General features: G+C 55.2%; 3 protein-coding genes across 3 annotated transcripts; 2 read left to right on the top strand and 1 right to left on the bottom strand.

The window, feature by feature from the left end:
- The first annotated feature begins 147 nt into the window (after window positions 1-147).
- PTSG_07694 (uncharacterized protein) lies at window positions 148-1,644 on the top strand. The gene has a single exon (XM_004991434.1). The coding sequence runs from the start codon at window positions 328-330 to the stop codon at window positions 1,564-1,566; it is 1,239 nt and encodes a 412-aa protein (XP_004991491.1). The 5' UTR covers window positions 148-327; the 3' UTR covers window positions 1,567-1,644.
- Window positions 1,645-1,866: 222 nt separating this feature from the next.
- PTSG_07693 (uncharacterized protein) lies at window positions 1,867-6,455 on the bottom strand (the record flags this gene model as incomplete). Its single annotated transcript, XM_004991433.1, has 11 exons — window positions 1,867-2,069; window positions 2,207-3,289; window positions 3,506-3,580; window positions 3,801-3,965; window positions 4,099-4,517; window positions 4,789-4,858; window positions 5,034-5,077; window positions 5,304-5,335; window positions 5,507-5,648; window positions 5,847-6,164; window positions 6,344-6,455. The coding sequence occupies 11 exons, from the start codon at window positions 6,453-6,455 to the stop codon at window positions 2,013-2,015; spliced, it is 2,517 nt and encodes an 838-aa protein (XP_004991490.1). The 3' UTR covers window positions 1,867-2,012.
- A 602-nt stretch (window positions 6,456-7,057) lies between these two features.
- On the top strand, window positions 7,058-17,023 carry PTSG_07692 (uncharacterized protein; the record flags this gene model as incomplete). The annotated part of the gene is made up of 25 exons (XM_004991432.1): window positions 7,058-7,127; window positions 7,615-7,686; window positions 7,838-7,941; window positions 8,139-8,198; window positions 8,716-8,792; window positions 9,215-9,533; window positions 9,924-9,983; window positions 10,247-10,393; window positions 10,625-10,751; window positions 11,026-11,081; window positions 11,236-11,316; window positions 11,527-11,795; window positions 12,142-12,298; window positions 12,646-12,717; window positions 12,841-12,942; window positions 13,101-13,244; window positions 13,580-13,654; window positions 13,908-13,997; window positions 14,290-14,369; window positions 14,601-14,752; window positions 14,934-15,046; window positions 15,310-15,393; window positions 15,581-15,685; window positions 15,899-16,220; window positions 16,451-17,023. The coding sequence occupies 25 exons, from the start codon at window positions 7,058-7,060 to the stop codon at window positions 16,501-16,503; spliced, it is 2,991 nt and encodes a 996-aa protein (XP_004991489.1). The 3' UTR covers window positions 16,504-17,023.
- Window positions 17,024-17,227: the final 204 nt, after the last annotated feature.

Genomic DNA, 17,227 nt, shown 5'->3' with positions numbered 1-17,227 from the left:
TCTCTCTGTCTCTCTGTCTCTCTCTCTCTCTCTCTCTGCCTCTATGAACTTTGCTGTGCGAGCACTGTAAACCAAAGTCATGATGTGGTGATGTGACATGACACCACCATCATCACAACCACCGTCATCGCAACCAACACACAAACCAACAATGATTTGTCGTGTTGGCACTTCGCGTAACTGCTGTTTTGCGCCAGTCATCATCAGAACCACGCCCCGACAACGACACAATAACGCGTGTCTTGCTTGCTTGCTGTGTCCACCATTCATCACGACGCTCCGTCGCTGCCCAACCACACACACACAACACACACACAACACACACATATGACGAGCAGCAGCGCGAGAACGACGGCTGGCCACGACGTGCTGGTTCAAGGCCTTGAGTGGGAGGAGGACCTGGCCGTGTGTGTGGAGGACGCACATCATCACCAGCAACACGCGCCACCCCATCACCACCACGACGGCCACCACGACGGCCACCACGACGGCCACCACGACGGCCACCACGACGGCCACCACGACGGCGATGGCGATGGCGAAGCGAGCAGCAGGGATCCTGTGGCGCAGGAGCTGCGGATGCGGATGCAGCCATTGCTGACAGAGCTATCTGTTGCCAGCATGTCATGCACGGAACCGGACGCCGCCACAACGTCCGTGACCACAACCATGACAACCACCCGCGTCCCAGCACGCACGCCCGGCGCAGCCGACACCGTCACCGCCACAACCAGAACAGTCACGGAGACAGAGCAAGCAGTAAGCCAGGATCAGTTGCAGCGAGAGGACGCGCAACAGGACAGTAGGGTCACGCATGGGCAGCAGCGCTTGTTGGAGGAACAACGGAGCAGACAGGAGACGAGCGGCAAGAACGACACAAGCCTGGAGCAGAAGAAGAAGCAGAAGAAGCAGAAGAAGCAGAAGGAGAAGACGAGGGTGTACATTGTGCGGCATGGTGAGCGGCTGGATGAGGTGAGCAACAACACGTGGCGACACAAGGAGTGCCCAGAGACACACGGGCGGTCGTATGACCCGCCGCTGACGGAGGAAGGCAAGGGCCAGGCGCGATCGGCAGCCAAGTTTATCGCCAAGAAGAAGCTGCACGTGGACGTGCTGTACACGAGCTCGCTGATCCGCTGCGTATCCACAGCAGCCGTCGTTGCGCAGGCGCTGGATCTCAAGCTGGCAGCGTGCGATGCCTTGGCCGAGTGTGCCGCAGCGGTGCGTGAACGGACCATTGGAGGCACACGGTTTGCCGACGACGACGAGATCAACGCGCTCGTTGGCGACAGCACATCGTACGTGGCGCGGCGGCGGTGCGGGTCATCGAGCTTTCGAGAGGCGTTGGTGAAGCTGTGCACGAAGCATGCGGGCCACTGCTTCCTCATCTGCTCGCACCGCGAGGCAATACGCGACCTCCTGGCTGAGGTTGGGCACACGGCCCGTCTCGGGTACTGTGCTGTGGCCGGGTTTGAGTACGATCACAGCAACGACACGTTTACGCTGGTCGATGCACACAAGGACACCGTGCAAGTGTTCAAACCAACGAACCGCAGATGGTGGTGATGTTGCATGGAACGTGGAGTGCATGTGTGTGTGTGTGTGTCTGTGTGTGTGTCTGTGTGTGTGTCTGTGTGTGTGTCTGTGTGTGTATGTGTGTCTGTGAAGATAATTGATATGCTCTCATTTGCTTGCTCCCTGATTCGCTCTCATTTGCTTGCCCCCCTGCTTGCTCGCCTTTGCTTGCTCTCGCTTGCTCCCTTGCATGCATCAGTTGTTCCTTTATTTGCATCACTATCATTGCTGCCCACACAGTGGAACTGCAAAATAATCAACGCTAGCTTGCCAGAGCATGCCATCGTCTCGCATCACAACAAGCAATTGAGCTGCTGCAACTCAAGCCCTACCCACCAGCTAGCCTCAGCTACACAACGCACGCACACGCGCGTACACACACGCACACACATACACATACATGAGCACGTTCACAGCTGAGATTTTCGTGTCAGGTGTCACGTGAACGATGCGCTCTTCGGTCGCTTTGGTCGCAGCATATCCAGCAAGGACAGCTGCACGTGAACACACAATGTTGGTGGTGGCGGTGGTGGTGGTGGTGACAGATGGTGACAGATGGTAAGAGCAGCGAAGGCGAGAAGCAAACCCAACACACACACACACACACACACACACACACACACACACACACCTGCTGCTTGGCCTTTGGCGTCTTGGCGCTTCGGCGCGTGTGCGACGTGGGCGTGGCTGCCGAGCGGGTGCGAGGTGTTTGAGCACGGCTGCGGCGCTTGCGCTGTGCAGATGACGGTGAAGGGGTGCGCATGGCACCAAGCGTTGAGCTGCCGTCGACATCCGTTTCGTCATCGCTGCTCAGCACAACAACGGCCGCGTCTATGGACATGTCCGTCTCTGCCTCGTCGCTGTCGTCAACAACAGCGCTGTCCGGCACGCACGACTGTTGCACAACCCCCTCCTCACCCTCCTCCTCCTTCTCTGCTGTGCCACCACAGCCACCACAATCGTCACAATCGTCACAATCACCGCCATCGCGTTTGTCGCTCTCACCACCGCCACCACCACCACCCGTGCCGCTGTCGGTCTTCAGTGAGGGCTGCGCTGTGCCTTGATCGCTTCGCTGTCCGTGCTCTGCTGTACCTGCACGCAACTGTCCATCACCACTCTTCTCTTCGCTGGCGTCATGGTCCGTGCCACCACCCGTGCTAACGCTTCCACCATCTGCACGGTCATTGCCTTGATCGTGCTCGTCACCGCTGTCCACGTCAATTGCGCTCTCCAGCGAGAGATTGATGGGGCGAACTGCAGCCAATGTACTCAGCCCATCACCGTCATCATCACCACGATCACCATCAAGCTCATGTTTTCGCGGTGCTCGCGACGTTCGTAGTGGCGACGACGACAGCGCTTTCCTGTCTGCCGTCTCGCCCCTCCTCCTGCTGCTGCTGCTACTAACGTTCAGGGTGCCTGATATTCCTGCTTCCGTTGCTGCTGTTGTTTCTGTTGTTTCTGTTGCTGTTGCTGTTGTTTCTGTTGCTGCTCCTGTTGATGACCCAAAGATGGACAGGTCAACACCAATACGGACACCAGGCTCGGTCGTCACTGCCCGTGCCTGAAGGGTGCGCGCTGCGTGTGTGTGCTGTTGGCGTGGTCGCCGTGGAGACCGCCGAAGCGCCGCCTTGGTCGAGGTGGTGGTGGTTGCAGCTGTTGTGGTGGCGGTGGTGGTGGTGTTCCAGCCAACAGGTTTGCTGCGTGGGCTCTGCTGGGATGGTGGAGGCGTGTATTCGCACCAGGGGTGAGAAGGAAATGGTCGGTGGAAGAACACACACACACACACACACATCCACACACATCCACACATACACATACACACACACATACACACACACACACAAACACAACAACCACACACACACACACACACACAAACACCTTGGTGCACCACACCAGCATGTCCCTGTCACCAGGACCACACCTGCAGGAACTTGTCGAGCAGTGTTGGCTGGCGGTTCTGCTTGCGCTGCCAGAAGGGGCGCTTGTACTTGGCCTCCTGCTCTCAAGAAGGGAACACACGTTGTATGGCATTGGCGATGCGGTGAAGAGAGGTGGAGAAAACGGAGAGAATTGAAATGTGCGCCTGTTTACCAACGTGGTGTGTGTGTGTGTGTGTGTGTGTGTGTGTGTGTGTGTGTGTGTGTGTGTGGTGCTGGCCACAAGGCTGTTGCAAGGAGAGTTGACACGAACTCGCACGCATGTGCAGATGCACATACCTGTTTCTTGGATCTCCTCTTCTCCCTCTCGTTGACGGCTGCAATGCACTCCTCAAGGCGCTGAGAGAATGTTGCGTCCTGCAATGCGTCGCCCGTCTCCGGATGAACACTCCCACGCGCGCGACCACGCCCATGCGCCACACCCACCACCCCGGCCTTCGTGCACTGCATGTTGATGTGTATGTGTGTGTGTGTGAGCGATTGTGTTGATGTGAGCGTTGTGGAAGCACGATGATGTACTCCTCGAAGCTATGCGACACACACACACACACACACACACATGTCTCACGCGACGCACCCGAGTGTCCAGGGCAAAGTTGAAGAAAGTCCATTCGCTGTCGGCTTCATCATCATCATCGTCATCCTCCTCCTCCTCCATGCCTTGCAGACGCGAGTTCAGGTCGTCATAATCATCATTCAAGAGGAAGCCCTGCTCCTCCCAATCATCATCGTCATCACCATCATCACCATCACCACCATCACCACACAAACGCCGTCGTCGTCGTCGTGGGAGAGGTGTGAGGTGACAACGCCTGTCCCTTGTTGGATCCCAGACAATTTGGTGACGAAAGGCAAACATGGCGTCAGCCAACACCTCCTCAAATCCGCTTGCCACATCGTGTTTGCTTCGGAGCGTGTTCAGCAGCTGCGTAGTGCTTCCGTGTCGAAGAACATATTTGCACGCCGTCTTCAGGCTGATCCCTTTGATGTGCCACTCTGGCGTGTTGGTTGGTTGTGTGTGTGTGTGTGTGTGTGTGTGTTTGAGCGTGTGTGTGTTTGAGCGTGTGTGTGTTTGAGCGTGTGTGTGTGTTGCATTTGTGTGTGGATGAACGAATGATGAACGAATGAACAAGGACATGCAAAGGAAGCAGAGCGACTGCAAACAACAAACAAGCCGCAAAGGCACACAGTCACACACGAGGACAAGGACAAACACAAACTCAATAACACAAATGAACACAAACACATACATGCGCGCGCCACGCACTCGAGTGTTTTGGGAGATAATCGCTGCCGGACAGCACGCAGCAGAGCTGGAGTTGTTCAAGTGTCATGTTCTGGACAGGAAGATCATGACGTGTGTGTGTGAGTGATGGTGGAGCGGTGTGGTAATCAGCGCGGCGAGAAACTTGAGAGCAAGATGGGATGAGACGAGGGAAGACGAGGAGAGACGTAAGCACACACACACACACATGCATCACACATGTATCGCACATTCGTGCGTGCACCAACCTTGAAGGAGAGCGTGCGTTTGCCATCACGAATGCTGATTTCATCTACGAAACAACCCACACATGTGCAATAGGACAGAAAGCAACACGAGTGAGCGGCTATTCTACAACAGCCCAGCAGAAGAAAGAGAGAGAGAGAGAGAGTGTGTGTGTGTGTGTGTGCGTGTGTTTGCGTGGATATGTGTGGGTCATGTATTTGTGATGTGTGATGTGTGATGTGTGATCTGTGATGTGTGTGATGTGTGCGCTGAGCATGGACGAAGGGACGTACTGAGGCGGTGAAATCGAAGACGTAATCCACGCCTGCCACACGTCGACAAGTGAAACAAAGGTACGAATCACGTAGAAAGCGTCTCGTCAGCGAAGCAAGCATGACAAACACGCACACACACACACACACAAACAAACAAACAAACAAACAAACAAGCAAACAAACACAAACATACACACACACACACAAACGCAAACACACACCCGTTGCTGTCCATCTTGAGGAGAACATCCGCGGCACCGAAAGCAATCAAGTCCGAATCCTCTGTGATGACAGCATCAACAAGGCCTTGACGCGCCATAAACGCCAGCTGCGCATCCGCCTCGTAGGGGGCCACCACATACTCTGGTGACGATTGCGATGGCAGGTAAGGCGGGACAAGGAGTTGGTGAGGAAGAAACGAGCACTGAAACGAAGCACATGCAACGTGCAACACAGCTTCAGTGCAGCTGACACACGCACACACGCACGTTCATACACACACGCACACGCACACGCACACGCACACACACACTCACACACTCACTCAGTCCATCGACTCACCAATGTTGAGACGTTGGCAGACCTGGACCATCTTGTGTCGCATTTCGAAGCTGACGTCAAGGCCTCGCTGAATCTCCTGTGCAGCTTCGGCCTCTTTGCCTTCGGATAGCAAGAACGCAGTCCTTGCGTAGATCTCCTCCTTTCTCTCGGTTCTGCTTGCTTTTTCCTCTGCCTTCATGGGAAGAGGCGCGCCATCAAAAACAACCACAGGACGCACGTTGAACGTCCGCAACAGTTGCAGCCTCTGCACACAATAGATGATGTACCCGTCTGTGCTGTTCACGTCCTTGAACAGCTCCAACGCAGACCCATAGCTCCCTGTGTTAGTGTGTGTTAGTGTGTGTGTGTGTGTTAGTGTGTGTGTTAGTGTGTGTGTGTGTGTTCAGTGTGTGATTGTGTGGGACGTGCATGTATTCAGTGTGCGTGTTTCGTGTGTGAGCAGAGAGACATGCACAAACGCACGCACACACGCACACATCTCGTTCTCCCTCACTTACCTTTGTAGAGCCAGTTGGCAATGTCCACCCCGACAGTCTTGCCGGCAAAGTCGCGGATATGGAAAGGCTCATGGATGGCTTGCAGGAAGCCAATCAACCCAGGCACTCCCATCGTGTGTGTGGCTGCTTGCGTGTGTGTGTGTGTGTGTGTGTGTGGAGCCGTGCTGCTTGCTTCTTGTTGTTCTCTGTTGAAGATTTGGCGCCGACCACCAGCACCAAAACAAGTTCGACCAGAAAAAACAGAAAAACTAAATGCGCTGCGTTCGGTCTGCCTGTTCGCCACTCTTCGAATCTTCAATCACGTCCGGTTCTGGCTGGCGAAGGCATTTCGTCCGGTGATTTTTCCGTGGTTTGGTGTGGTGTGCACGGATGGTTGTGGATGGTTGTGGATGAGGAGGATGGTTGTTGTGGATTGGACGGGAAGCAGCCCTCACAGCGACACATCTTGCGGCTTCGTCCATGGTTGATGAAGAGAGAGGCAATCCAAAAAGCGAGCAGACACGCAGACAGACAGACAGACATACAGGCAGACAGACAGACATACAGACAGCACCTGTCAGAAACAACACAAGACACCACCACACCGAGCTCAACGTTTCATTCCCAGCAGCGTGACCGACAACAAACAGACACTCCCTCCCTCTCACTCCCTCGCTCACTCAACGTTCCCCACCCTCACACCAATTTGCCTTCAACGAGTAATAACCCCTCGTGATGACCATGACATCGCTGGAGGTGCAGCGCACAGCCAGCAACAACATTCCCATGCGCCGATCCGCCCAGGGTATGCAGGTCCACTTGCTCAGCGCGTGTAGTTATGTGTCTGTATGTGTGAGTGTGTGTGCGAGTTTGCGTGCAAGTGTGTGTGTGTGTGAGCGAGTGAGTGTGTGTCTATGTCTGCTACCTGCACGTGTCTCTGTGTGTGTCTATCTGTCTGTGTGGGCGTGCGTTCGTCCATTTGGATGTCCGTTGTGATGTCCATTTGGATGTGTGCGGACGATGACCGTGCTCTGAGCGCAGGTTCTGTCTGCATCGCATCTAGCAAAGAGCGCATATCGCGTTGCCCGCCCAGCACGCATCTATCGTGCCTTGCTTTGAGCAACAAACAGTCTCACACATCTCCCTCCCCACCTCCACAACACACGCACACGCACACGCACACACGTACACACACTCACACACATACGCAAACACACACACTCTCTCAATCAACAACAATCATGTGCATGCACGCACATCAACTTGCGCGCACTCTATTCATACACTCACAGAGCGCAAAGTGGAGGAGTTGTGGCGGCCAATCTCAGACTGGGGCGCAGAGGAAGTGGCTATCTGGCTCAGAGGTCGGTCGGGTCCCTAGCCATGACTCGCTTTCACAAAACATGTCGCACATGCAACACGACCTTGCGTGCACCCCATCCAATTAACGTTCAATCACATTCACTCTCCTCATCCGCCCCCTTGCCCTTCCTTCATTCAAATGCGCCGTGTCAGGCGTGGAGAAGGTCGCACGCCCCGTGCTGGAGAACGTGCTCCATGCCGGTCTGTCCGGAGCCGAACTTCTTCAAATCACCAGTCAGCGCCTGGCTGAGCTTGGGGTGCGTACCTGCACGTCACATGAGTGATCCCATTCCCATCATGATGCGTTAGCACATGCGCACCTGCAACCTATCAACGACGGTGCTTTCTGCAAGGGCGGCGGACCTTGCGTATAACGCAGCGCGTCTTTGTTTTGCGTTGCTCCAGCTCATCCGTCATTGTTCCCTTTGTTGTGTTGCCTTTGCTCCTTTGTTAGGTTGACTCTGTCGGCAAGCGGTATTGCATCCTGGCAGCTGTTGCATCCTTGCGCACAGCGGTGAGCTCGCACGACCATGATGATGGCCATCATCATGATCATGAGGTCTTGAGGTTGAAGCGGCGTGAGCCTTGCCAGCTTGCTCACGCCCAGCCTTGCTTGCCACCACGTCAGCACAGCGTCATGCACACGAACGAAATCAAGGCACATTAGCGAGCATATTGCAACACCACACACGTCACGCACCCACACAGACGCCAGAGTGCACCCCTCCCCACACACACACACACACACACACCCCACTCATCTACACGTCCGTGCCAATTTTCTTCCGTGCTGTGATCGTTCACGCTGTTGCATCAAATCATCTCCACCCCTCTACACTTTACCCCACTACATGTCCGCCTTAATCCACCACCACCACACACACACACACACACACACACACACACGCATCGCTCATTCGCGCGGATATGGCGCCCTCCACCACTCGCCATCATCTCTCCCGTTTCTCCTCACACACGTGCGCGTGTGTGCCATGTGGATGTGTAAATGCGTGCATGTGTGGTTGGAGTAGGAAACGTACATACCAGAGAACCCCGTGCTGACGCTTGGATCGAAGCTATTATCCGCGGGGAAGGACCTGGAGTCACGGTAAGTCGCGTGCGCCCACTCACCAAGTCGAATGCTGGGTGGTTGCTTCTCACTCACATGGAGAAAGCGGGTGCTCATGTGGAGCTTCCGCAGGTTCCTCTTCAGCGCACTCTGAAGTTTGGTCAAACATTCGAGCCCTCCCACTTCCTCAACACACACACACACACACGCACGCACACACACACACACACACACACACACACACACACACACACGCGCGCGCGCGCGCGCGCGCGCGCGCACGCACACACACACACGTACATGCATTCGCATTTCGTGCTCATTGACTGTTCTAAGCTTCTTCCACTTGGACAGATCACCGCTTGGCTGTGCACCATTACTCATTTGCTCACATATATATTCTCGCTCCACGCGCGTCTGCTCTTTCTTCCTTCAAAACATGATCCTGTTGCCGTCCACAGCCCAATGCAGTGCATCTTGCAGATGGTGCAGACAATCACCACGACGCTTGGCGCCATCGACACGCTCCTTTCCACCGATGACTACCGCACGCGCCGACAGGAGGTGCTGGTCGAGTGCGGGCGCATCCTCAAGCTCGTCGCAGAGACGCAGGACACAAGCAGCGGCAACCGCCACTTTGTCAAGAAATGCAAGGCGTTTGTGCGGGCCGTGCTGCCACACCTGCAGGAGCTAAAGGGGATGCTCACCTCCGACCCGTCGCAGAACATCAACAACTTCCTCCACTCGGTCGTCGTCAACATTCCCCCCGGCGCCCAGGCGGTAGGTCGACCCTGTGGTGATGAGCTGTCACGTGGTGGTGGTGGTGGTGGTGGTGGTGGCGTTATGGGTTGGGGACAAAACGCGATGAGGAAGTGGGACAACTGTGCTGTCTCTGCATGGTCATGTGTGTCGAGCGAGTGAGGTAACTTCGCTTGTCGACAGATGCATGGGGGCCTGGGTCTGTTACGGAGTCAGCTCTCCCTCTTTGACACTTACGAACAAGCCACCCCCCCCCCACACACACACACCCTCTGCTTCCTCCTCCACTTCTCCGTGCTCTGTTTTGCACTGTTTTCTTCGACACACATGTGCTCGCACACACATACACACACACACACACACGCATCGCGTGCCTCCAACTGTGCCCGAATCATGATCGCTCTTCAACAGGGACTGTCCATCCGCCAGAATGACTCGCGTTTCATCTACATCTCCAACTTGACGCCAAACGTATGCTATCGTCCTGTTTCCTGTGGCACACTGTTGCCTGTAGACACGCCGTATTGCAACCTTGTCATGCTCCAATTCTTTGTCGATCAGAGCGTGCACCCCTGCACACTCTCTGCTTGTGGTTTGCTTCTTGCGTTTCCTTGCGTTTCGTTTCCTTCAGCACATCTCCTCATCCCCTTTCATCCACTTACACCCGCCCACTCATTGCTTGCCATCACAACAAACGCGCGACTGCCTCTTAATCGACTGCGACCATATGGCAGGAGCCTGCCGACCGCACGGGCCTGCTCGCGGTCGGGGACGAGATTGTGATGCTGAACGGCCAGAACATCATTGGCTGGCGCACCCGCTCTGTGGCCGCGCTGCTCAAGCAGTCCACGACAGCCATCAAACTTGTCATCAGACTCCCGGTGCGATGCACTTGTGTACTCATGCGTCGGTGTGTTGTGTGTCTGTCTGGGTATTCTTGAATCTGTGTGTCTGCTTGTCCGTTGTGTCTGCCTGTCTGTCGTGTGCTTCTCTCCTTCCTCCAGAGGCGCACGTGCGAGTATGCAAGTATCCCTTGAAGTAGAGTCAGTAGCACTGGCGGCCTAAGCTCACGAGTTCGCTGCGTTGCACTGCCGCCTGCATATGTACACCAGGGGTCGATGTTTGATGCGCGCATCAGTCGACTGATGGAGCATGCCCGCGCACTCCGCAACAGCATCGGATCTTCCTCGTCCACTCGTCCATATCGAGGGTCGTCCACAACCTCCCGCAGGTTCACCGGTGAGCAATCACACACACACACACACACACACACACACACACACAAGTGCATAGGCACGCACGCACACACGCACACACACACACAAGTGCATATATCTTCCGTTCCTCTCTCACGTTGATGCCACTCCTCCCAACGAAGCAGTCACCCCCCCCCCACACACACACAACACTGCCATGCATGCAAGCATACACCGAATCCAAGGCGCAACGTTTGCACTTCTCACACACGCTCGTGCCCATATTCATGTGTGTCTGTGTCAATGTGCGCGCGCAGGATCGTCCACGAGCACGCCGCGTTCGTCGGTAATCAACGCAATGCTGACAGGCGAGGTGAGCTGGGCTGCAACAGTTCACGTTTGCACATCACACGTCTGACGCACATCTTCAACACACATACATGCACACCACACACCTTGTTGTTTGGCTTGCTCACGCTTCTTATCATGTGTGCCCGCATTGCGCACATGTGAATGAATGTTTGCAGGCGGAGGAAAGTGGCGGCATTGACATCATTTCCCCGAGTGGACGCGAGGAGTGGGCGATTGGTACACCCCGCGTCATCAAGGTAGCGCACACAACACCACACATAACAACAGACACGGGGCAGACGCTCTCAGCTCACAACACACACACTGAAAACGTGCACCTGCATGCACACACACGCACACACACAAACGTGCATGCATGTTTGCACGTACGCACACTCACACACATACGCACACTCTCACACACACATACGCACGCACACACACACACACACACACACCGTCACCAGTGGGATGCGTGCGAGCTGCCACGGCACGTGACCCTCGCCATTCGTGCCATCAGCAAGCGGGCATGCTTCAACCTGCAGATTGCGCCTGTCGTTGTCAACACGGGCGAATACACGTGGACACTGACAGCAGACATCCTGCCGAGCGACGACTACCAGATCATCATTTCAGCGCTGGTGGGCGACCGGGAGGTGGTGGCAATCTCACAGCGGTTTGCTGTTGTCTCATCGCCCGCACTTGAAGCGCCGCCAGCACCACGCTCCGATCGAAGGTCAGTGCGCCCACACGCGCGCTTGCACATGTTGTGAGGGCGGAGGGAACAGGGCTGCATGGATGAAAGGGGACGGTTTGCTGCGCCTCCAACTGCTGTGTGATCGATAGCGTGTGTCATACATGTTCACATGACACATCATCCACACCAAAGCACACGTACACATATACATGTACATGCACATGCACATGCACATGTACATGCACACGCACACGCTCACATACACATACACACACATACACAAACACACACACACTCTCTCTCCCTGTGCGTACCTCCCTTTTTCTCACGCGATCGCACACGCGTGGAACGATCTCCTGTCGCTTAACGACACACAACAACGCAGGGCAAGCAAGAAGCTGAAAGCGCGGGAAATTCGGCTGAGCGTGGACCGTGAGGGCACATTTGGGTTTGAGATTGATGCGCAGTTTGTGTCTGACATCACACCGCAGGGCCCCGCCCACGTGGAGGGCCGGCTGCAGATTGGCGATCAGATTATCGAGGTGCGAGCTGCTCTGCTCGTGTATTGTGTGTGCGTGTGTGTCTGTGTGTGCTATGTTGTGTGTGTGCTGTGTGTGTGTGTGCTGTGTTGTTGTGCTGTGTTGTGTGTGTGTGTCTGTGTGTGTGCTGTGTTGTTGTGCTGTGTTGTGTGTGTGTGTGTGTGTTTTGTTTTGTTGTGTGTGCGTGTGTGTTGTGTTGTGTTGTGTGTGAGCGTGTGTGTGTGTGTGCGCGCGCGCCAAAGTGCAACAAGTCCCCGTGAATGCTAGGGCAGTCGAGGCACGTGGTGTACGACGCGCTGAGCACCCTCAGCACTCACCTTGCATTTGGTTGTCGTGGTTCATTGCCGCAGGTGAACGGCTGTCCAGTGCTGCACCTCAGCCACATTGCCATCAACAACCTTCTCCATGAGACAGGAAACCAGGTCAGCCGTGTTCACACGTGTGTGTGTGTCTGTGTCTGTCTGTCTGTCTGCGTGCGTGAACGTGCAAACCTCCAAACAAACCACAAGGTAGTTCAACATCGGGACTCACATGTGCGCGAACAGGTGACGCTTGTCGTTGCCGACAACCTGGAGGGATATAAGGCGTATCTGAACGCATACAATGCAACACACGACAAGTTCAAGTCCAAGCTCGTGTGTCGGCAGGTGAGCAGCATGTGCATGCACACACAGGCACACACACACCACGCACGCACGCACACACGCACGCACGCACACACACACACACACACACGCACACACACACGCACGCGTGCATGCATTCCCTCTGTCCATCTCACCTCTTCCACTGCCATGTACATCAGGTTGATCTGCAACCAACACCAGCGGTCGACTCGTTTGGGCTGTCGCTGATTGGGTCCCACAACATCATCACCGTCGGGTCTGTCATGGAAGGCCTGCCAGCATCCAAGTGCCCGCACCTCAAGACATCCACTGGCATTGTGCAGGTTCGAATGGTGCTGCTTGTCTTGCGTCCCCCAACTGTAACATGAACCGCAACACATGAATATGCACTCCCCACATTCATTGTGAGAGCACACAAACCACAAAAGAGCCTGTCTGTTTGCTTCGTGATGTGACGACGTGATGATCCCAAGCCAATAGTCTGGCTTTTGCTTCCACTCATTGCAAGATTTCTTTCGCCGCTGCAAATTTTCGCACGTGCCTTTCCTTCCTGCGCCTCGCCACGCCGCACGCCTCCTGCCTCCATGAATGCGTGTGTGTGTGTGTGGGTGCGTGGTTGGATTCTGGCCTGATCCTGACGTGACCACATGCTGAGCAGGTCAACGGGTGCCCAGCCTATGGCGCCTCTGTGCTCGACGTGCTGAAGCTCATGCAGTTTCACCGGCAGTCCACGGTAAGCAAATCACATCACCACCTGACAACACACAACAAGCATGAACCTCGGCGGCTTCAACTTTATCTTGAGACCTCTGGGATGCGTAGTGTGCCCATGGACCACGCCCTTCCTCATCTGGTGTCAAGTGTCTGTTGCTATCTTGCATTGTCCGAGGCTTGTTTCACTCACTCGGCTTCGCTGCATGTGAATGTGCACGCATCATCCCTGCCTCACTGTCGCCATTCGCTTGCGTGCACTGCGTCTCCGGCAGTTGTCGCTCGTCGTAACGCAGGACACGGATGACTTTGTGCACTACTCCAACGATGTTCTTCACAGCCGCGACAGCCAGCTCCTCACAGAGGTACGTGCAATGTACATGTTTTGTGCGATGTGCGTGTCTTGCGGGCGTTTGGTGCCACAGATTCATCTATCGTCGCGGATACATGCTATCAAGCGTGTCAGCTGCTCCGGCTTCCCGGCATTGCAATTTCTCGCGTTCACACATGCTCATGTGCACACAACCCACTGTTTGCACACACACACACACACACACACACACACACACACACACACACACACACACACACACACACACACACACACACACACACACACACACACATTTGTTCTTGATATTTTGTCTGTGAGCGTAGGGGGAGTGTGCGGCTGCAAAGGCGAACATGTCGCGCCGCTTCTTTGGACGTTCGCGATCAAACTCCGTCAGCAGCTCTGGGTATGTAGTCTCTTCCCCCTGCCCCCTCTCCCCCATCCGGCCACGTCTTGCCGTTTTGTTTTGGACCTGATGCTGCGTCTCACACGCAAGCTCAGCTTGATGTACGTGCACTCTCCATAGTCAATCAACAACGTCACGCCAATAATGCAGCCCTGCACATCCTAACCTTCCAACCCATGCCCGTTGGCTCCGCTTCCTCCTGTTTTGGTGTTTGATGTGCACGTGTGTCAGGAGCCGGGCATCTGTGCGCGATGTGCTGGTGCGCCGGCTCTCGTTTGGCCGAAACAGCACGTCCAGTGCTGCCAGCAGCGAGGCCCGCGATTTCTTCATCGACCCCGTCGTCGAAACACCGTGCTCCTCTCTCCGCAATCCAAGCATGCAGGGTGTGTTCATCCGCAGCCACGTGCATGCAAGCATCGAGGAGCCACCTCCCCTCGTTCCTTTGTTCTCCCTCTCTTTGTGTTGCTGTGACTCGTTGTTTGGCTGGGCTCACGAAGCTGTTTATGCAATTGTTAATGGCGGCACGTTGTCATGTGTTTGTGTGCACACGTGCATATGATGCAGGATGGCTGACGAAGCAGGGTGGATCCGGGCTGACGCCAAAGAACTGGCGACGACGGTGGTTTGTGCTCAAGTCTGGTGCTGTATACTACTACAAAACGCCAGAGGACGCAGTGGTGCGTGAACACGTGTCATCATTGCCGTGTATACTGCAGCAATGTTGTTGGTGGTGGTGGTCGTGGCGGTGGTCGTGGCACGAGTGATGTGGGGAGTGAGTACCTATGAGTAATGCACGGGGGGGGGGAAGATGCTCGAGAGAGTTTTGACAGTGAGAGGTGACGGTGCAATGTCCTCAATACTGACTGACACTATCGCTTCTCCTTTGTGTGTGCGCGCGCACACACATGCACACATGCAAACACACGCACACACAACACAGGCGCTTGGCTGCTTCTCTCTTCGCGGATATCTCATCATGCCGCCGCCACCAAAGAAGCACATGTACAACAAATTTGGCTTCAAGGTTCGACTTTGCCTATTCCGCTGCACACCAGCGTTCATGCGCACATGTTGATTATTTGTTTGTTTAGTGGATGAAATTGGGGCAGGCAGGACAAGAACTGTGGGATGTCGGCGATAGAACCAAGTTCTTGGCGCATGCATGCTCATTTACTGTGCTTGTGTGTGTGTGTGTGTGTTGTTGTCGCCAGATTTCCCGGGAGGACAAGCGCTCCTACTTCATCTGCGCTGACTCTGCGGAGGAGATGAAGGCCTGGATGAACGCCCTCTCCCTCGCAGCCATCCAATACGCCCCGGTACACTGACATGAGTGTGTGTCTGTGTGCCTGTGTGCCTGTGTGCCTGTGTGCCTGTGTGTCTGTGTGAGTATCTGTCTCTCTCACTTACACACACATACTCTCTCTCTCTCTCTCTCTGCGGCTGCCACTTGAACAAACACGACCATCTGCTCACATTCGCTCCTCTCATCTCGCCTGTCTTGTGTTTGCGGACACCGTCGCGACTGCCAGACGGATGGCAGTGACGCCCGCCATGCCTCGCGTGCACACGACGGCGGCCACCACCACCACCATCATCAGCGCCACCACCCTCATGAGCAGCAGCAGCATCGGCTGGAGGCATCGCACGCACACCACCACCCTTATCATAGCCATCACCATGCTTCGCAGGCGAGCCACGACCGCCGCCACCAGCTACAGCAGCAGGAGCACAGCGCCCATTCTTCGCCACGAAACAGTCACGACTTGACGGCACATGCGCATGCACACCACCATCGCCACAGCCATCACCAGTTGGACAGACGCCACACTCCAGAGCACAATCTGATGCAAGGTGCGCCCGATTTCGATCCGCGTGCTCATGTGCTTCGGTCCGTTCCCTTCACAACCGGCAGGCCTCATTTTCTCATCAATCATACACACACACATACACACACTCACACACACACTCATACACGCACGCACGCACGCACACACACACACACACACACACACACACACACACACACACACACACACACACACACACACACACACACACACGCACGCACGCACGCACAATAGGTGGGGATCGGAGTGGCGCGCGACTCAGCAACACGTCTGCACAGTTTGCGTAAGTGTACATTAGCACCGTGCTCGCGATACGTTGAACCTCACTCGCGCGTATGCGCAAGCGGTTCTGTGTGCGGTTCGAAAGACTTTGCCTCCCTGTTGCTCTGCTCCCCATCTCTGTCACGTCCTTCCCCTTTCTTCCTCTTCCTCTTTCATTTTCGTTTTGTGCATGAGTCATCACCATCACCTGCGGTTGTTGCGCGCGCTGCTTGATGATTGCGGCCCTGTTGCTTGCTGACCGTGCAGAAACGCACGCGTGTTTGTATCGTGTCTCTGTGTGTTTCCATGTTGTTGTTCATTTCCAAGTTTTTGTTTGTGCTTTCTTGTTCTCTTCTCTCTCTTGCCTGGCCAGTCTCTTGCGTTCTCTGCTTCCTTGCGCTCTCGTTGACATTCACAACAGCGAGCGGCAGCTCACATGACGGTTTGACTCGACTGATTTTGCTTGTGTACATGTGCCTCTGTGTGTGTGTGGGTGTGTGTGTATCTGTGTTGGTTCTGTAGACATCTGGCCTCACAGGATCGCCGCGGATCTGGTCAGCGACAAGCGGTGAGATAGTCAATGGTGCTCCTTGTTGCTTGTAAGCACAGTCTGGGCATGTGTGTGTGTATGTATGTGTGTGTGTGTGTGTGCGCGCGTGTGTATGTGTGTGTGTGTGTGTGTGTGCAGATGGGTGGGTGCGCGCTTTGAGATGGAGGGTAAATATGTGTCGCACACACACACACACACAC

The sequence above is a fragment of the Salpingoeca rosetta genome, assembly GCF_000188695.1.
Source record: "Salpingoeca rosetta unplaced genomic scaffold supercont1.20, whole genome shotgun sequence".
NCBI lineage: Eukaryota > Choanoflagellata > Craspedida > Salpingoecidae > Salpingoeca > Salpingoeca rosetta.
The sequence above is the reverse complement of the archived record's forward strand: the minus strand, read 5'-3'. Positions and strand labels throughout refer to the sequence as shown.

Coding starts and splice junctions, on each gene's coding strand:
- PTSG_07694 (XM_004991434.1), top strand. CDS start 328: ATGACGAGCAGCAGCGCGAGAACGACGGCTGGCCACGACGTGCTGGTT.